The 22760-nt window shown below is 25.0% G+C and overlaps 2 protein-coding genes across 2 annotated transcripts in view; one reads left to right on the top strand and one right to left on the bottom strand.

The window, feature by feature from the left end:
• The window catches only part of LOC107072744 (uncharacterized), a 303985-nt gene that overhangs the window by 62298 nt on the left and 218927 nt on the right, over positions 1-22760 (bottom strand).
• Positions 5300-9711, top strand: LOC149031121 (uncharacterized). The gene is made up of 3 exons (XM_089176646.1): positions 5300-5550; positions 6872-7027; positions 9081-9711. Exons 1-3 carry the CDS (start codon positions 5348-5350, stop codon positions 9430-9432), a joined length of 711 nt encoding a protein of 236 aa, XP_089032772.1. The 5' UTR covers positions 5300-5347; the 3' UTR covers positions 9433-9711.

The raw sequence follows: 22760 nt of genomic DNA, 5'->3' as shown, positions 1-22760 counted from the left end.
ACTATCTCTGTTAGTTCGATAAGATTCTAACAGATGGCGGTATAAGGTAATTCGTTGACTTAAAGACGTGTGTATCGGACTGATTATAAGCCACAGCAACGCGTGGCGGGGCACCCCTAGCATATTTTAAGTTCTATATATTTATAATATATATTCATCTGTTGATATTTATACAACATAAATTTTAAAAGAAATTGTTTTAACTAATAATTCTAAAATAATTTCATTTTTTAATTGAGATATCAAACTTATATTACTTTATTATATTTATTTAATTTATAATATATATTCATCTTCTTTTTTTTCTATTTGCAAGAAAAATTTTCAAAGAAAATATTTTAACCAATTATTCACAAACAATTTCATTTCCTTCTTCTTGAAATATTAAATTATACTAATTTATATTATATTTATTTAATTCTATATATATATTAATCTTTCTGTATGAACAATACACAAACTTTAACAAAATAAATTTAAAAAGAAACATGTTCCAATGGTATGTGAAAGAAAATAAACGATTAGATCGATTCTGATCGATTTATGAATAAATAAAAAGAAAGAAACAGATAGAGAGAGAGAGAGAGAGAGAGAGTGTGTGTGTGGGTGATTGAGGGTAGTAAAGATGAAAAGAGAGAGAAATAGTCGGAAGAAGAACTACTTCTCTATATTTACTAAACCACGAAAAGAGCAAAACAGAAAGAGAAAGAGAAAGAGAAAGAGAGAAAGAGAGAGATGTTCATGACGTCACAGTCCAAAGGTCTGACGTTCTCCTGGTGTCATTCGGTGCTGTTTTATTTCTGCACGAAGCTCTGCTACTAACGTAAGACAAAGACAGAGATAATCAAAAAGAAAGAGTAAGAGAGAAAGAGAGAGAAAGAGAGAGAAAGAGAGAGAGAGAGAGAGGGGGGTTTGGTAGAAGCGTAGCATTAAGGTCGCAACGTACTATACTAACTATTATTAGAAAACTTATCCCACGTTTGACCATTTCCCTTTTAGAAACCCCGTCGGTAATGATCGAACCAATGAATCATCGAGAATAGTTGACAACAGAAGAAAATAATGTAATTATTAAATTAATACGATAAGTATTCAAACAATAATTTTAATATAACTTATAAATCGTTTGATTTCAATGTATCGAAAAAGATTGACAACAAAAAAAGTATTTACGTATTAAACGCTAATGCAGCAAAATTCCGCTAATGCGCCGTAAAACTTGTTGCGACCGTATAAACCGTAAATTGTTACGGCAAACCGTAAAATTGTTGGGACAAATCATAGAATAAAAAACTTTATTTAAAATCGAAACACTTTGAAAATTCGCAACATTTTATTTATAAAAAGTAGTTAATCGAATTTTGGTGGAAAATGGGGCCGATATAGAATTTAAGATAGATTCAAAACATTCTCTATTTTCTTTCACCTCATGCTGTCGCCAAAACCCTGACGAAACCCTGACGAAACCCTGACGGTTGCTGTGTGCAAACAACAAGGTTGTTGTGTGCGAACAACAAGATTGCTCTTTATTGGCGCATTAGCAGAATTTTTGTTGCAGTGGCGTTAATACGTAAGTACCACAAAAAATAATTTAATTAATAAATTAATAGGATAAACATTTGAACAATAATTTTAATATAACTTATAAATCGTTTGATTTCAACGTATCGAAAAAGATTGACAACAAAAATGGTATTTACGTATTTAACGCCAATGCAGCAAAATTCCGCTAATGCGCCAATCTACACCGTAAAATTGTTGCGACAAATCATAGAATAAAAAACTTTATTTAAAATCGAAACACTTTGAAAATTCGAAACATTTTATTTATAAAAAGTAGTCAATCGGATTTTGGTGGAAAATGGGGCCGATAAAGAATTTAACATAGATTCAAAACAGTCTCTATTTTTTTTCACCTGATGCTGTCGCCATATGAACTTTGATAAATAAGATTCCAAATGATGTCTCGCATCTTGTTCTGTTTTTGGCAATTTCCAAATACGCATTTTCGTAGCACTAAAAAATGACGAAAACCTGACGCAACTCTGACGAAACCCTGACGGTTGCTATGTGCAAACAACAAGGTTGTTGTGTGCGAACAACAAGATTGCTCTTTATTGGCGCATTAGCGGAATTTTTGCTGCGTAAGTACCACAAAAAATAATTTAATTAATAAATTAATAGGATAAACATTCGAACAATGATTTTAATAATACATATGAATCGTATGATAAAAATTTTAAGTTAATGTTGAATTATTATTATTAGCTTTTATTAGAAGTGAAATATGTTATACGATTTTAAATATATTTAGTTTTTTTTTTTTTAGAAATGAGTTAAATTCAGCTTGGAAGTTGTAATAAATTGATTTAAATTTAATATAAATAATACAATAATTTTAAAGTAAATATAATCGAGATAAATTGTTTATATGTTATAAATTAATTGAAGTTTACAAATTTAATTACTTTATTATTTTTCAATGTATCGAGAAAGGTTGATAAATTGGCGTGTGCAAATGAAAAATTTAAAGGTTAAATTGTTCTGTAATATAAGTAGAATGTATTATTAGAATATTAAAATAATAGTTAATTAATTAATACGAAGGTTGTTTATTGTTGTTAAAAAGGACGGAATATATGATTTATGAACCTTCCCCTTGGAAATTCAACTTCCGACTGACACACGTTGTCAATTATCAAAATTCTTTTATTAAATGTTGTTTATATGACTTTGCGAATGTTGCGCATGTGTTTAATGAGAATATTATTTGTAATAAATAGAATTTAAGATTATAATGTTCAGATTTTAGTATTTATTTGATTCTGACGTAATTGTTTTATTGTTAGTACCTAATGAAAACTTCAAATATAAAATTTTGCTGTAATATCAATAAATTGCATTAGAATATTATAATAATTGTTAATTGATAAATACTAAGTAGAATGCATTAGAATATTAAAATAATAGTTATTTAAATAATACAAAGGTTGTTTATTGTTGTTAAAAAGGACGGAATATATGATTTATGAACCTTCCCCTTGGAAATTCAACTTCAGACTGACACACGTTGTCAATTATCAAAATTCTTTTATTGAATGTTGTTTATATGACTTTGCGAATGTTACGCATGTGTGTAATGAGAATATTATTTGTAATAATTAGAATTTAAGATTATAATGTTCAGATTTTAGTATTTATTTCATTCTAACGTAATTGTTTTATCGTTTGTACGTAATGAGAACTTCGAATGTAAAATTTTGCTGTAATATCAGTAGAGTGTATTAAAATATTATAATAATTGTTAATTAATCAATGCGAAGGTCTATTGTTGTTAAAAAGTATAAAAGCATGGAATACACGTTCCATGAACCGTTTCTTTCGAAATTCACCTTCAGACTAACACGTTGTCCTCTATGACAATTCTTTTATTTAATTTTGCTTATATGATTTTTCAAACGTTGCGCATGTGCATAGCCGAAATTAATTACCTAAATAATAGAATTTAAGATGTATTGTGCATTTTTTAATAGTCATCTATTGTCGAGTTATAAAATACATAAACAAAAATGAAATTTGTCTTCAAATAATCAAACTTAAATCTTCAATATCATTCAAATGGTAAGGTTTACGAAAAAAATATAAGATACCTTTTTTGTAGAGCATTAAATTTTCTACAAAATTTGTCTAAAACATTTTTCTGTACAATCAATAAATAATGAGGTATGAATTTTATTCTATTGGACTGAGAGTTATAAAATTCATAAACAAAAATAAAATTTGTCTTCAAATAATCAAACTTAAATCTTCAATATCATTGAAATGGTAAGGTTTACGAAAAAAATTTAAGATACCTTTTTTGTAGAGCATTAAATTTTTTACAAAATTTGTCTAAAACATTTTTCTGTACAATCAATAAATAATGAGGTATGAATTTTATTCTATTGGACTGAGAGTTATAAAATTCATAAACAAAAATGAAATTTGTCTGAAAATAATCAAACTTAAATCTTCAATATCATTGAAATGGTAAGGTTTACGAAAAAAATATAAGATACCTTTTTTGTAGAGCATTAAATTTTCTACAAAATTTGTCTAAAACATTTTTCCGTACAATCAATAAATAATGAGGTATGAATTTTATTCTATTGGACTGAGAGTTATAAAATTCATAAACAAAAATAAAATTTGTCTGAAAATAATCAAACATAAATCTTCAATATCATTGAAATGGTAAGGTTTACGAAAAAAATATAAGATACCTTTTTTGTAGAGCATTAAATTTCCTACAAAATTTGTCTAAAACATTTTTCTGTACAATCAATAAATAATGAGGTATGAATTTTATTCTATTGGACTGAGAAAAAAATAAAAAATTGCGATGCGGAGGATCTTCCTATTAAAATGAAGAGCTCATATTTGGTGAGAATTTTTTTAAGGTGTCTGACGCAACCCATTTTTCCGTGTCACTTGTAAAACAAAAAATAAGTCATTTTTTTGACCCACCCTAATATATATATATATGTGTACCGCATGATTTAGAGAGAGACAACATCAACCTTTTCGATTTTTGCTGCTAGATTCATGCAGAGACATTTGCATTTACACAACCGCCTATGGTTTGTCTAATCTATCTGTAATATCTCTATGAAAATCGTACATTTGAAACAACTGATAGGAAATATCGTAGATAGAAAAAAAAAAAAATTAAAAAAAAAAAAAACTATTATTATTATGACGATCGTTGTTAGGATACCGTAGTTATGTTATTTGAAAATGTTTAATAGTTAAAATTAGCCGTAATCTTGAACCGATAATACAAATATATTTTTAACAGATCGTTAATTTGACAAATTTAATAGTAAATATTTAAAAATTAATTGAGAAAAAATAAAAAAAAAAAAAATAAAATTCAAATAGAAATAGAAATAGAAATAAAAATTAAAAAACAAATATTTATTAACAACATAATCCAATAAAGTGAAATCATATTTCGTACGAATGTCCTATACAAACGTATAATTTGAAGATAATTATTTATTTATTTATTTACACAATAAATCAATCCTCTCGGAAGAAAGTTTACGAACGAATTAAATAACAAAAAGAAAACTTTCAACAAAAAAGAAAGAAAAAGAAAATAAACTTCCAAGTTAACAAAAGTTTATTTTTTTTTTTTTTTTTTTTTTTTTTTACGTAATACGAATGAATTGATAAAAAAGTAAAAAAAAAAAAAAATTCCAATAAAAAAAAAAGGAAGAAAGAAAAAAAGTAATCGATTAAAAAATCGTCACATCGAAAGATCAACAAACATCCATCCATCCATCCATCCTTCCATCCATCCATCATGGGAAAGAAAAAGACACCAAAATTTGAGGCACTCGTAGTTAACGCGATTCGTCGTCTACAGGATGCACAAGGTTTAAGTCCACGTGAAATTAGTAATTACATAACCAAGGAATATGATGTACCAAGTTCCGAAATTAAAAAACAAATTAAACTTGCCCTCAAACGTGGTGTTTCTTATGGAATTCTACAAAAATCTAAAGGGTATGAAATGATTTTATTTATCAATTAATTTATATTATTATTTATATATTATCTATTTATATTTTTTTTTTAATTTTTTTTTTTTAACATATATATACTGTTTCATATCATTGATTTTTCTCTTAAATTATATGTATATATATATATATATATATATGAAAATAAAATATAATATATACCTATATTATATATTATTTATATATTAAAATTTTATATATATAATTGAGTTAATATAATATATTTTAAAATATATTATAATATAGTATATAATATATTAGTTATTATAATATTTATAATAATATTTATTATATTATTTATTATAATATATTCTAATATATATAGTTATTATAATATATATATATATATATATATATATATATATATATATATATATATATAATAAATTATTAATATTATTAATTTATTAATTTATTAATAATATAATAATAATAAACTAATTATTAATAATTTAATATTAATACAATAATTGTAAATTAATATATAAAAATAAAATAATTAATATTATTAATTTATTAATAATATAATAATATAATAAATTAATATATTAAAATAAAATAAATTAATATTATTAATCTATAGTTATTATATTAATATATTAAATTATTAATATATATAATTATTTATAATATATGATAAATAAGGAATTAAAATATTAATAAAAATATATATAATAATAATACATAATTTATAATTACATATCTATATATAATAATATCATAAATTTTGTAATGCATTATACCACCATGAAAAATTACTAAGATGAATGAGAGAATGAGTGAGATAATGAAAGAAAAAAAATAAGTTTGCTTATCGCAATGTCTGATAACGTTATCGGTTCAAATAATATAACATTTCTTGATTCGATATGAACTAATAGTTAACCTAATTTGACCAATTAACTTTGTTCAATCCAAAACTTTATTTAGGTTGAATTGTTCTCTAAATTATTTTCTATTATAAAATGTAAAAAAAGATTTAAAAATTATAATCTTTTTATTAGACTTGTACAAACATAATCGATTGTTTTTAATTACACAAATCACAAAGATTTATTAAAACTTAATTCTGCAATAAATTACTTAAACACAGAACAGATATGAAGAATTTTTAATTGATATGATGATAATCATCTTTATATTATTACGAAGATAAAATCGTCTTTTTTTTTTAAATTCAAATAATTTAAAGAGCAACAACAAAAAAATAAACACGGAAGATGAAACTTAAAAAAAGAAGACAATAAAACAATTAATAAAATTGATTTGCAATAGAATAAAGAAAAATTTGTTTCAACACACAGAGGATATTACACCTGCGCTCAAGATTTTCTTCGAAAACAACCAATGGACAAGCACGACATTAATGAATTAAAATGTCGACCAAGAAGAAGACGATCTCGAGGATGCAAGAGACATCGTTCATCGAGAAGACGAAGAGGACGTAGCAGATGCATGAGGTATTACAATTTTTATTAATTAATAAAATTCATAAATTAATATACATCTTACAGCAATCAATTATTCTACAGATTATCTAGATAACGTGTAGATTAACTAAGGTGATCGAACATTGTTTCATTTCTCAAATTATCTTAGATCATCTGCACATTATCTACTTAGGTACGCGTTAAAGTGAAAATCAAAATCTTTTGCTGTAACAACAGCAACGTATTATCTACGATTTAAATTAACATAACGTTATTTATTTATATTTCGATATTCAAAGAACCAATTTAATACGATCGAACGAATCGAACAAAATTAAATTTGATAGAATCGATCGTCGATCGATTAAACAAAAAAAAACTATAATAGAAAGAATGATAACGGTTTTAAAAATAATTATTACGATTATGGAAATGATTTTTTTTTTTTTTTTTTTTTGACAAAAACGTATGATCAAATTTATGCTTTCCTTATTTAGGGCAAATCTAAAGATCGGTGACAACTTTGAATCACGTAACAAATTGGTTTTTTTACAATGAGTATATCTATTTGTGGTAGATTTAGATTTGTAGTCACATTTTCTGAAAACCATGCCCAGGATACCAAGGGATTGTTTTATCGTTGTTTGACGTAAAAATATTTCTACAACTGGGACAACTTTTTTAATGATACCCTTTAACTGTTAATGTGTAAATTATCTAGATAAAATGAACCACATCAGTTAATCTGGAGATTGGCTAGTTAATGTGCACATTAAGAGTATTTTTAATATGATTTCAAATTTGATTGAAATATAAACGGTTAATTGTGATCAATATTATGAAACTGGTTTAAATCATATTACCTCTTGTTTCGAGATATTTAAAAGATTACATTTGAATAGCAAATAAATTCTATATAATGTTGAAATAACAAACACTGTTTAATGGTTCATTTTTTAACAATATCGTGAAAATTATATTTAATTCATTTAGTTTAAAATAATGTGATATGAAATAACTGATGAATTCAGTTCCTTTTAATTTTGATGTATTGTTAGACTGCTTTCATAATTATATTTCTTATTTAGAGAATATTTAATTGAATAAATAATTTTAACACTATAATAAATTATGTATAATATTAAAATAACAGTCAGTATTAATTGGTTCACTTTTGACAATTACATTGAATGAATTTAGTTTAAAATAATGCTGTGTATGAAATAACTGATTAATTTATTTTCTTTTAATATTTAAAATAGTGTCTTTTATGTTGAAATATTTGAAAAGATTATATTTGAATACTTAATGAATTTTTATATAATGTTAAAATAACAAAGATTTAACTAATGAATCATTTTTCATAATATCATAAATATTATATTGAATTAATTTAGTTGAAAATAATGTGATGTGAACTAATTAATAAACAAATGGTTGTTTTTAATTTTGAATTATTGTTAAACTATTTTCATAATTATAGGCACAATTATATCTTTTGTTTTTAAATATTTAAAAAGGTTATGTTTGAATACTAAATTAATTCAATATAATCTTTATGAAATTATGAAAAATGACACGTTAGATAGCTATTTGTTATTTCAATATCATATTTAATTAAATTTTAAAATAATGTGATGTGAAATAAGTGATAAATTAATTTTCTTTTAATATTTCACTTTGTTAGACTACTTCCATAATTGTATCTTTTATTTTGAAATATTTGAAAGGATTATATTTGAATATTAAATGAATTTCATATAATGTTCAAATAACAATCAATATTTAATGGTTCATTTTTGACAATATCATGAAAATTACGTTGAATTAATTTAGTTTAAAATAATGTGGTGTGAAATAAGTGATACATTTATTTTCTTTTAATATTTCACTTTGTTAAACTACTTTCATAATTGTATCTTCTATTTTGAAATATTTGAAAGGATTATATTTGAATATTAAATGAATTTCTGTTAATGTTAACATCTGTTAAAAAAAAACCGGTAATGACTTTCCGGTACACCTGGTAATATTAATAATAATAATAATAATAATAATAATAATCATTGTTGTTTGTTTATAGTCGAAGATCCGGAAGAAGAAGAGGAAGACGAAGGAAGAGTAGATCATCTCGAAGAAGAAGAAGTATGTGCAGAAGAAGAAGTCATCGCAGAAGGAGAGGTAGAAGTGGTAGAAGGAGAAGTAGAAGTAGAAGTAGAAGGAGAAGGAAGAGGCGTTCGGGTAGAAGATGTGGTACATCAGAAATTTTGGAAATGGATGAAATGGCTCAGAAACAATCGAAAACTAATAATAACAGGGACGACGATAATAACTCGAGAAACGAAACATTAAGCGATAGATCAAGTTTAACCGATCCAGATGGTTCTATACGTGATCCACAATCGATCAATCCACCGATCACTGATATGTATTGATCAAGACGATTTTTTTTATCGATTTTCTATTTTTTTTTATCTAAATTTTCTTTTTTTTTGGAGCAAAACTACGAGAGGATTGTTTGTTTCATCCTGGATTGTTTATTTTCTTTTTCCATTTTTCTATTTTTTGGTAAGTATTTTTATTTACTTATTTATTTATTTAATTATTATTAAAGATTATTATCATTAATTATTATAAAAATTATATAGCGAAATTTTGCTGCAGTGACGTAAATACGTAACTATCGAATTTTTTCATTAGAATTGATAATAGAAATTTTGAAATAATCTTCAATGTTCGATCGAAATTATACGAATTTATTGAAAATTTGTGTTACTGTATATACATGTAATAATACGATAAAAGATATATTGTAATCGTTATCAATATTATTCGCATTGAAACTAAACTTGTCTACCTATAGAAATTCAACAAAGTAATCGATAAATCAGAATTTCTTATTTCATTTTCTTCCTCGAGATAAGATAAGTTAAGAATACACATCGATAGAAAAATAAAAACCAAATAAATAAATAAATAAATATATATATATATTATTTGCAATTACTTATACACATAAGTAAAAACGTGTACTTGTACACTTGTCGAGAAAAAAAAAATTTATTTAATGATTCATTTTGATTTGTTAACACTGCAGAATATTTTTTGTCATTTTCTTTTTATTTTATTTTTTTTTTATTAATTTATCATCGTTTTGTTTATCTTTAACACTTCAAAATTAATTAATATTATATGTTATTATATATATATATATATATATATATATATATATATATATATATATATTTATTTATTTATTTATTTATTTATTTATAAGATATTGTTAATATAATTAGAAGATTATTAATCTTATTTCTTATCTTTTTTATCTTTTCTTTTTTTACAGTTAATCGTCGAAGAAAATGTACCAAATTTTAATTTACGATGCTAAGAAAAATTCCTGAATGATCGTGACACTGTATATATATATATACATATTATATTATATTATATTTACACTAACACATAAGAAATTTAAATTATTACAAATCTTAGGCAAATTTTGTATATTTTGTCATAGGAAAATTTCTACGTCGATTTTTACGTGTCATTTTTGGAATAATTTTATTTTATTTTTTTTATTTGATCATTTTACTATACACATATTATTATAATATTTACACTAAAGCGCGCTTTTTTAAATATTTATTTCATGTCATTTGTAAAAAATAATAAACAGAAAAGATAAATAGACCACTTTTTACAACAACACGTACAACTCTTCCTTACTTTTTGTAATGAAAAAAAAAAAAAGCAAAATAAAATCGAAGATATTTTTCTGTTTTTATAGATTTCTTTTTTTTATAAGGATTATACTTTGATAAACAAATTATCAAACAAACTATAGAAAATATAATATTGGATTTAACTAGAAAAAATAAAATAAAATAAATTAATTGTCTTATAAATCTTTTTATAAACAATATACTATTATTTACAAATTTTCAAAAGCACTATCGAAAATATAATATTGGCTTTGACTGGAAAAAAAAAACATAAAATAAGATAAACTAAAGATATTATAATATTTAATTAATATAATTATATTATTAAACAATATTTAATATTTAATATATATTGTTAACGGCCATACTGTGATGAAAACACAAGTTCTCGTTTTCTTCTATTTAATATATATATATATAATAATATTTTGTTTTATATATTTATATTTTAATATTTAATAATTAATAATAATATTTGTCTAAATTTATAAATAAACGTATTATTTATTTAAGTTAAAAAATTAAATAGAATTTATAAATGAAAAAAGATATTTTTTTAAATTTATAATTTTTGTCTAATTTTATACAAAATTAATATTATAATAAAAAAAAAGATATTATTATTATTATTTTTATAAACCGTTTTTTTTTTTTTAGAAAGATTATACTTTCATTAACAAATTTTTAAACAAAGTATCGAAAATATAAATATTTATTTTAACTGAAACTACAAGAATAAAATAAAAGATATTTTTATTTTTTTATAAATTATTTTATCAACATTTTTTCTTTCACTTTTTTCTTTAAGTAATTACTCTCACTCTTTTCATTTTATTCACCAATTTTCATTTTCACAATTCACATTCACGATTACCATATTCCAAATTTAATGTTAAGTTTGAATGAATAAGAAAAAAAAATAAAATACAATAAAAATTATTTTTCTATTTTTATAAACATTTTTATAAACCTTTTCATACAAAATTTAACTTTAATTCAAAAATCTTCATCTTTACAATTCACATTCACAATTTTCATATTCAAAATTTAATGTTCAGTTTGACTGGATAAAAAAAAATAAAATAAAAGATATTTTTATTATTTTTATAAACATTTTTATAAATCTTTTCATACAAAATTTCACTTTCATTCACAAATCTTCATCCTTACAATTCACATTCACAATTTTCATATTCAAAATATAATATTGAATTGAAAAAAAAAAAAGAACAAGGTTTCTATGTCAAGCTGAAAACTTTTTCAACTCGGACACATTGTATATAATATTAGTGGTAAAAAAAGAGAGAAGAAAGAGAAAAAAAAATTGTTATTTCACACGAACGAGCCGTGCATTTAATACTTAACGTAAAAAAACATCGTAAAATTTCATATTAACATATTTATAAATAACCTAACCTATAATAAATTTATTTTTAGAAATTTCAACTTACAATTGTAATGTCATATATCTATTTCAGTATCATGTTCACGAATTCCATGTTTTTTTTTTTCGTTTATATACATATATATTTTGTTTAAATAATATTTACATAGCATTCAAGAGTTTCGTTTTTTTTTTTCTTTCGTTCAAACGAACAGAAGAAGAAGAAGAATAAAATAAAAAAAAATAAAAATAATAGCAGACTGACTCGTAAAAGTTTTTTCTTTTCCTTTTTTTTTTTTTTTTGTTGTTTTTCAATTTTTTTTTCTCTTCTAAATATGCATAATCATCGATGCAATCAATGACATTAATATTCGAAGAAACTTTGTAACAGATACAAGGTCGTATAAAATAAAAAAAAAATAAAAAACTTCAGAACAGACATCAACGACAACAAAAATAACCAAAAAAAATTTTTAACATTTTATAATAATTTTATAAATAAATAAAAATAGGAAACATCAATCAAATTCTCATTTTTTTTAAAGTTTGTTTTAAGTTACTCTTCCATTCAACTATTTTTCTATTTTTAAACAATAAATACAATTTTTTTTTCAAAGTGGAAGAAAATTTCTATGCTCTGTTGTACTTTTGTATATTTTTATTTCTTTTTTGTTTCTTTTTTTTTTTTTAATAAAAAAATAGCTATAGTTAAACGTGTGAAATGATGTGAGATAGTTCGGTGGGTACTAATAGACGATTGAGACGGCCCTGGTCTCGGCCTTGTCGGCTAATGATAGTCTCTCGCTAATGATGCGTTCACGTACACACACACATATATACATATATATACATATATACTAACTCGTGCACCTCGTGACTATTATTTTGCATAGCAACTCTCTTTCTAACTTTGTACGTACAACCAACGATTTGGTCAAATGTTTAATTATTATAACATTTCTATCAATTATTATGAATGTTTTATAAATATTATTTATTAGAAAAATTATTAATTAAAAATTATGAGAAAAGAAAGAAGAACAAAAATTCTAACCTTAAATTTTTAAGTACATTCATTTTTTTTTATTACTTCGTTGGTTACATTAAAACGATCATAGAAATTATTTAGGAGAAAAAAATTGTATAAATTAATTATTTTAATATTTCTGTTAATTATTATTAACATTTATGCGTACTAATATTAATTGAAAATTATCAAGAAATAAAAATGAGAAAAAAGTATTTAATCAAATTTTAAATTCAATTAATTTTCGAGTATTTTGTTATAGATAGGGATATTTAGGGATAATAGGAATTATTTAGGGGAAAAAATTAAATTAGTTAATTATTGTTTCAATTCTATTAATAATTATTGACATTTATTGGGATTTCTAGCACTTGAATACGCTATCTGGTGGCTAAATTCAAAATTAGAGTAGATAGGTCGAATTGCTACGCCACGTGGGATCTCTAGCATTTGAATACGCTATCTGGTGGCTAAATTCAAAATTAAAGTAGATAGGTTGAATTGTTATGCCCCACGCCCCTGCCAAAGATCCCAAAACTGGAGAATAATTTTGTGGTTAAAATTGTGTTTACAGTTATAATTCATGGCCACGTGCCATTTTATATCCATTTACATCGGTACGTTTTTCTATTTATTTGCCCTTACTTTTCTATTATTTTCTATCTTTAACACTTATTGTTTATTATTTTAACTATATTTTTTTTAAGAAGCACTTCGTTAACATTTAATTATCTATTATTCATTTAAATCAGTAACTTAAAACCATACCGCCTCGCTGTTTTTTTTTTTTTTTCAGTCCAATAGATTAAAATTCATACCGCATTATTTATTGATTGTAGAGAAAAATGTTCTAAATGAATTTTGTAGGAAATTTAATGCTCTACAAAAAAAGGTATCTTATATTTTTTTCATAAACCTTACCATTTGAATGATATTGAAGATTTAAGTTTGATTATTTTCAGACAAATTTCATTTTTGTTTATGAATTTTATAACTCTCAGTCCAATAGAATAAAATTCATACCTTTATTATTTATTGATTGTACAGAAAAATGATTTAGACGAATTTTGTAGGAAATTTAATGCTCTACAAAAAAGGTATCTTATATTTTTTCCATAAACCTCACCATTTGAATGATATTAAAGATTTATGTTTGATTATTTTCAGACAAATTTCATTTTTGTTTATGAATTTTATAACTCTCAGTCCAATAGAATAAAATTCATACCTCATTATTTATTGATTGTACAGAAAAATGTTCTAGACGAATTTTGTAGGAAATTTAATGCTCTACAAAAAAGGTATCTTATATTTTTTTCATAAACCTCACCATTTGAATGATATTGAAGATTTACGTTTGATTATTTTCAGACAAATTTCATTTTTTTTTTGTGAATTTTATAACTGGACAATAAATGACTATTAAAAAGTGCACAATACAAATTTTTGTAGGAAATTAAGTGCTCTATAAAAATGGTGTCTTATGTTTTGACGATTAAATTAAGCGTTCAAAAGATTATCAGACAGAAGTCAGTACACATGAAAGTTTGATGAACTGTTCTTGGAACAAATTTTGTTTTATATAATATTTTCAATTAAAATTATTTCAAATATTTTCAAATTATTTTATATACTCTATTCTTAATTCTAATGACTGTTTCAGCTTTGTATAAATTTTTCTTTTTATTTTCTATGATTTCATCGAATTTTTAATTTTTTGATCAACAAAAATGGAAATGCATCTTTGACATTTTAATTTTGTTTAGATTAAAAACATACCAATTAGTTTTACAGTACCATTGTTTTAAACATTATAAATATTTTTACAATACTAAATTGTATTTTCATTCGTTTTTAATTTTTTTCTAATAATATCAATTGTATCGAATATCTTCTTTTAAATAATTCATTTTCAGAGACAAAAATCAGTACACATGAAAGTTTGATGATGAATATCTTTTGAACGCTTCATTTAATCGCCAAAACATAAGACACCATTTTTATAGAGCACTTCATTTCCTACAAAAATTTGTATTGTGCACTTTTTAATAGTCATTTATTGTCGAGTTATAAAATTCATAAACAAAAATGAAATTTGTCTGAAAATAATCAAACTTAAATCTTCAATATCATTCAAATGGTAAGGTTTACGAAAAAAATATAAGATACCTTTTTTGTAGAGCATTAAATTTCCTACAAAATTCATCTAGAACATTTTTCTGTACAATCAATAAATAATGAGATATGAATTTTATTCTATTGGACTGAGAAAAAAATTAAAAAACTGAGATGCGGAGGATCTTCCTATTAAAATGAAGAGCTCATATTTGGTGAGAATTTTTTAAAGGTGTCTAGCAACCCATTTTTCTGTGGCACTTTTAAAAAAAAAAAAATAATTGATTTTTTTGACCCACCCTAATATATATACATATGTGTGTGTATAAAAAGTAATTTCTTACAAATAATAATAGAGATTAATAGATTCGAGAGTAGAAACGCGTTCGGGGAAGAAATCGACGTACGATTTATTTGAAAATATCCGGAATATGCATGAACAACCCTGGACGAGGCTAAAAATATCTTTGCTCTTTGGCAGTCATTCAGCCATTTGTTATTAAAGAAACCTTTTGCACGGCACCGACAGTTAAGAAACCATCGGCATTCTTGTTAACATAATCAAAATCATATGAAATATGACTAATGTAAATCAAATCATTATTTTATTCTTCTTCATAAAATTTTTCATACTTATAACAAATAATATTTAATCATGTTTAACGTATGAAATAAAAAAATTAAAAACAATATGTTAGTTGAAAAATCTTAAGCCTATTTAATTAAAACGAAAATTATTAAAAATTAAACATTAAAAATTAATTAAATTATTATTCAATTATTTCTAATATATTAAATAGAAAACTATTATCCAATACTTTTGTTATATATATAGAAAATAATTTAATTATATAAAAATAATAAAATTATTTTTAAAATATATAAAAAAGAATATAATATACAAATAATATAATTATATAATAATAATAATAATATAATTAAATAATAATCAAATATAATAAATATAAATTAACAAGATAATAATAAAATACAATAAATATATAAAATAAAAAATATACTAACATATTATCTATATAAAATATTAATATTCACTAATTAATTTATTTTTACAATAAAAATTGAAATATCTTAAATTCGTTGCTATTTAAAAAAAAAAAAAAAAAAAAACTTTAATACTCGATCGGTTAAGTAAAAAAAAAGTATAAATAAATTTTAAAATACAAAATAAAGAAATAGAAAGAAAAAAAAAGTCAATAAAATAAAGGATAAACGAAACTTTATAGGATTTCCCATAAGAATATAAAACGAGTTCATGTTTTTAGAAGCCATATGTACCCATGCAACGGGACACAGAGGCTTCGTGTCATCTTATATCTGTGTATGTATATGTTATTCGTTCAATTACATTAAAACTTCAACGTTTCTCTCTCTCTCTCTCTCTCTCTCTCTCTCTCTCTCTCTCTCTCCTCAATACTGAACGATAAGAAACATAAAAAAAAACAAAGAAGAAAAACGTTTAACACAGTTCCATGCCAAGCCATTTTTTTTTGTTTATTCAAATTCACAATCAAAACTTTTCAACCAATCATTATATATAAAATAAATGTAATAAAAATAGTTAAGAGCATATTACATTAATTTAATTATAATAATATAAAAATAAACCTTCCTCCCTTTTTTCAGTGAATGATTTTTCATAAGTAAAAAAAGAAAAAAAAATAGTTCCAGAGATGAACGTTTGGTTGTCATTGGTTGATTTACGTTGATAAAGGAAGATAAATGAAATATAAATTGTCATTGTGGTTTATCTTAGTTAATATCACACAACTAGATACATTATACCTAATTTAATATCTTTGACGATGTTAAAAGAAGAAAAATTAACTATCATCTTGAAATATACAACATATTTTTATTATTTTATTTTTTTTTATTATTATTATTTAATGTTTGACAAATTATATACAATATGTCAAATTAATAATAACACTAAATATATGAGCCGCCTATTTTAAGAGTGGCCTACACCTCCATTTATGTTCGAAACGAGATATTGAAGAATTTGCGTTTTAATGCAATCAAAAATATACATACAAGGTACTCACGAGTCATACTGTATCTAAAGGTGTTAATTTATATTTTCTATAAAAAAAAAATTAGCAATTATCAAGTGAATAATATGCGTTTTCTAACCATGAATGGAATTAGGTCACTGTCAATATCAACAATTTGATTTGTTATCAAATTTCCAAGGGACTTAACTCCATTCAACATAATTTAAGATGCTTCTAATTGAAAACAAAACAATATCTCAATTTATTTGACATATCTTTAAAACACTTCAGAAACATAATTTATGCGATTGAAAAACATTCTTTTAACTACACAACGTACAAAATGACAAACATAACCTACAAAACAATTTACTACTCATCTACATTTTGTGCGTGTGAAAGGGATTAGAAGAAATCATGATGTTCCAGTGGTATATATCGTAATAGATCAATTATGTCCTTGAATTTTGCTGTTGTAATTTGTCTGATATTTTTATACAGTGATGTCAATACAATATTTTCGAACTTTCTTGGTCTACCCCCCCGACGTGCTAATAAATTCAGGACTTTCAAATTTTTCATTCTCATTCATTGATGTCTTATTGAAAATTTGATACGTTTCATTTCTGACAAAACACATTCAACATATTTTTAAGCAGTTTATTGATTCTTCATCAGAATTCTTGAGCCTTTTTCAAAATTGCGTCTTCTAATAATTTAGTTCATACAAAATCTTCTTGTCTCATTTCATTTACAATAAAGTATTATCATATTTACTCGGAGTATGTGCAAAATCAAGTGCTTTATTGATACATAACATGAAATTGTACAATAACCTGGTGTAACCGGAATATAAAACTTGACAAATGAAGTTGGATCACTTTCAAAATAAACTTTCCATTATTCTGTTGATTGGCAAAATTTTCTTGTTACAATATTTTCATGATGTGAAATATATTTGTAACAAATTGCTTTAAAATGAAAAGATTATGTAAAAATGTAACTATTACGGTAGATAACTTGATGTTTTTGGAAAATGGAGGTTAGGCCACTTTCAAAATAAACGGCTCATATATTATAATAGAAAAAAGAAACATATCTACTTGGATGACGAGTTTGACATTTGACCTATATTTTTTTTTATTTTTTTTTTTTTTTTGTAATATTGATAAAATATAAACGGCTTTTTAACGTTTGTCATTTTGTTTCCCCTTCTTTATTATTAATCTTAATTCGTCAGATATAAATAAAACGTTAAAACAAAAAGTTTATATACCTTATCAATATCATTATTGATTTACGTATTATATTTTCAATGTATTTTAATAGAAATATATATTATTTTTATAATTATCAAATGACGTTTATATATATATATATATATAAAAAAAAATAAAAAAATAAAAAGTAAATAAATCAATAATGAGCGACAATGTTATCGTTTAATTTTATACGAGAAGATTGTTTTATTTCTAATCACAAAAATTGATAAAAATATAAATAATAATAATAATAATAATAATAATAATAGTAATCTGAGGTGAGATAATATTGTATCGATAAAAATAGAATATTTCTTTTCATTATTTTTTTATAATTGCGATTAAATTGTGTATTACGATACTGATAAAAAGAAAAATTAATTTAATAGAATAATAATTTATTTAAAAGAATATTTTAATATTAATTAATATTTAATTACAATAAAATTAAAAGAAACATTAATTTAATTTTTAAATTATTTATGTATTTAAAAATATTATTGTTATATTTATTAATTTTAATTAAAATCAGATAGAAAGAAAAATATAATTTAATAAAATATTTTAATTTATTTAAAATATTCTTGTAATATTTATGAATTTTAATTAAAATCAGATGGAAAGAAAAAAATATAATTTAATAAAATATTAATTTATTTAAAATATTATTTTCATATTTATTAATTTTTAATTAAAATAAGATACAAAAGAAGAATTAATTTAATAAAATATTTTTATTTATTTAAAATATTATTTCAATATTTATTAATTTTAATTAAAGTAAGATAAAAAGAAAAATATAATTTAATAAAATATTTTAATTTATTTAAAATATTCTTGTAATATTTATTAATTTTAATTAAAATCAGATAGAAAAAAAATATAATTTAATAAAATATTAATTTATTTATTTACAATATCATTTTCATATTTATTAATTTTTAATTAAAATAAGATACAAAAGAAGAATTAATTTAATAAAATATTTTTATTTATTTAAAATATTATTTTAATATTTATTAATTTTTAATTAAAATAAGATGAAAAGAAATATTAATTTAATAAAATATTAATTTATTTAAGATATTATTTCAATATTTATTAATATTTTATTAAAATAAGATACAAAAGTAGAAATAATTTAATAAAATATGAATTTTATTTAAAATTAATATTTCCACATTTATTAATTTTGTAATAAAATGGAGTTCTGATTTGAACGTCGTAACGTAAACATCGTTAGTATCGTTTGTTATACATATTTTTTCATTCGGCTTCGTATCATACGGATATACTTTCAAATACTTATTTTAAAAATATAATTTTGTATAACACATTAACACGTAGAAGGACAGTTTTCTTTTTTCCTCGATTATTATAAATATCATTTTTATTCGTTTATACTAAGGTATTTGCGGTTTTTGGCGCTTTGTAGTAGTGTTGTGTGCGTTCGTATGCTCGCCATAAAATTCGACTTTGCATGAAGAAGCAATCGAAAAGAAATAGGTCGAAGAGCTCAGTAAAGGGTGAGAACGCCTATAGGCCGGCGCCGTGCGAGGAAGATCTAAAAAAGTGGCATAAGGAGTTAATTGTCTGTCAGAGTATAACCGTCAAAAAGTCAACCGTCAAAAAGTCAACTGTCAAAGTAGGTTCGTGACGTTTCGTATGGCGCAACCGGCGTTGAGCGACCGGGATGTGCTGACAACTACCGATAATATACTGAAGCACCCCGACGCGGTAAATACGAAATCGAGAGGCCGTCCGAGCAATACCGAACAACTGGAGAAAGAAGGTGAGAAGAACAAAAGAAAGCTCACAGAGTACTTTGCGACTTCAAATTCCGCTACTCCGAAGAGCGTGAACCGCATACGTAAGCGTACGCGTAGTGAGGAAACGTCACCGACAGACTCTGAAAACCTATCTCTCTCACCTGTAAAGCGATACAACACAAAACATCTGGACTCTTTTTGCCACGCAGCGGGCAAAGAGCAAGGAAAACCTCTCTTAGACAGTCACAACATGGACAGCGAAAACAGCTCACTGCCAAAAGCTCTAGCCCCGGAACTTAAAGCTTACCTGGACGCTATGTCAGGGAACATCATCACGACTATCTCTATGCAGCTACAAGAATTCCAAAAATCAATAGAGAGCTTGAAAGCCGATATAGAAAAGCGGGATGAAAGGTTCAGTGTCTTCCAACAGGAAATCAAAGATTTCCAAGACGATACGAGAGCAAGACTCGACAAACTAGAGAAAAGCCCCCGGGAAGACCAATACATCATAGACATGGAGGGTAGAATCAAGGCATTAGAAGAAACATCAAATTCCAATCCACCAATCCCCCTTTACGCGGAAGTGTGCAAAAGAGTTAAGGAGGTAGCTACCTGGGCAAATGGGATGGAAAGAAACCGTAGAAGAGATAATATCGTAATTAAAGGCCTTCGTGCAAGAACCCAGACTCTGTTAACCGAAGTCAACACATTTTTACAAGTCACATTCGGTGTTGAAGACCAGGTGCTCTCAGCGAGAATGGTGTCTAAACCTGGGACTCGCTCCATCGTTGTTGTCCAACTGAAGTCATCCGATATTAAACGTACGATTCTAAAACTGAAGAAAGAAAAGCTAAACGGAAAAGATATATACATCGAGCCAGATCGCACACCAGAAGATCGGAAGATCTTCCTGAGCTTAAGAGCTAGAGCCAAAGAAGTCGAAAAGGCAGGAAAGAGAGCCACGATACGTAATAAAACCATCGAGATCGACGGACAGCTATTCCATTGGCAGGCTGACTCTAACAATATCCAGCCAGTGGCAAAAAACCAACCCAAAGGTCAGCAGAGAAAAAACGACAAAGGATGGCCCCCTCTCCGACCCCAGTATTCCATGCAATCTTCTGGAACATCTACGGGATACGAAACCTAGGCACAGTGAGCTTCCCAACAAAACCTGATTTTCTAGGCATTTGTGAGACATGGGTCTCGCAGAAGATAGTAGCGGCACCGGCGCCTTGGGACAATTACAACTGCGAATACTCAGAAGCAGTCAAAGAAAAAAGTACTGGCCGTGCGAGTGGTGGTTTTATGGTTTTAAGTCATAAGGATTACGATATGTTGTTAATAGGAAAATCAGAAATGTATGTCTTTGTGTGTGTCTGTAAAAGGGATGTAAAATATGTGTTGGGAACCATCTACTGGAAACTGAATTATGATATAAACATTGCGCTAGAATCGTTACAACTAATTTTAGACGAAATTATGACGGACTATAAAAATGTTCCAATCGTAATTGCAGGCGATTTCAACGCAAGACTTGGCTCGATCGGTGACCTTGAGGCGGAGGTTGTAGAAAATACTGTGCTTAGTAATCAGAGAAATTCTAAAGATCTCAAAGTAAATTCACGGGGTACAGAACTAAATAATTTTATGGAAAGTAATGGTTTTATTCTGTTAAATGGCCGAACGATAGGAGACCTAAAGGGCGAGTATACTTTTGAGAACCATAACGGTCAAAGTACAATTGATTTATGTTGGATCAATACGCAGTTCATGGATATTGTAGAAAATTTTGAGGTATTGCAAACTGTTACGGGATCGGATCATTTCCCAATTGGAGTGAGTCTGCAACTGCCACTCAACGTTGGAGAATATGCAAATAATGAACAGGAAAAAAGTACAAAATACATTAAGCAACCAAAATTCATATGGGAACCGAGCAAGCTTGCTGAATACCAAGACCTATTAAATAATTTAAGTGTACCAGTGGAAGCCTTTACAAACACTGACAATTTATCAGTGGATGAGCAAAGTAATATCCTATCGACAGCAATTCAAAAGGCGGCTCTGAAAACCGGAATGTGGAAAGAAGTAAAAAGATCCAATGTGCGGAGGTTTCATGCCCCTTGGTACAATAAAGAAATTCTGGTCCATAAAAGAAAAGCTCAAAAACTGCTTCGGAAGATTAAAAATTCGGATATGAACAACAACTTACTGCAAGCCGAGTATCTCAAAGCAAAAAAAGAATACAAACTCTCAATCGCCAATAGAAAAGCTGACTATTACAAAGAATTGAAGAATAGATTTGCCGGGGTAAGGAATTCAAAAGAATTCTGGCAGGCTGTACGTAGATGTAAAATTAGCACCTTTACTCCAAACCTGATAGATTTGAAAGAGTGGGAGATGTTCTATAGACAAATATTCCCGCCCAGACCTAGCCTACAGGTGATATATGCCGATGTT

Source organism: Polistes dominula, unplaced genomic scaffold, assembly GCF_049000335.1.
Source record: "Polistes dominula isolate Pdom_NZ unplaced genomic scaffold, Pdom_raw_medaka contig_80, whole genome shotgun sequence".
Taxonomy (NCBI): Eukaryota; Metazoa; Arthropoda; class Insecta; order Hymenoptera; family Vespidae; genus Polistes; species Polistes dominula.
The sequence above is the reverse complement of the archived record's forward strand: the minus strand, read 5'-3'. Positions and strand labels throughout refer to the sequence as shown.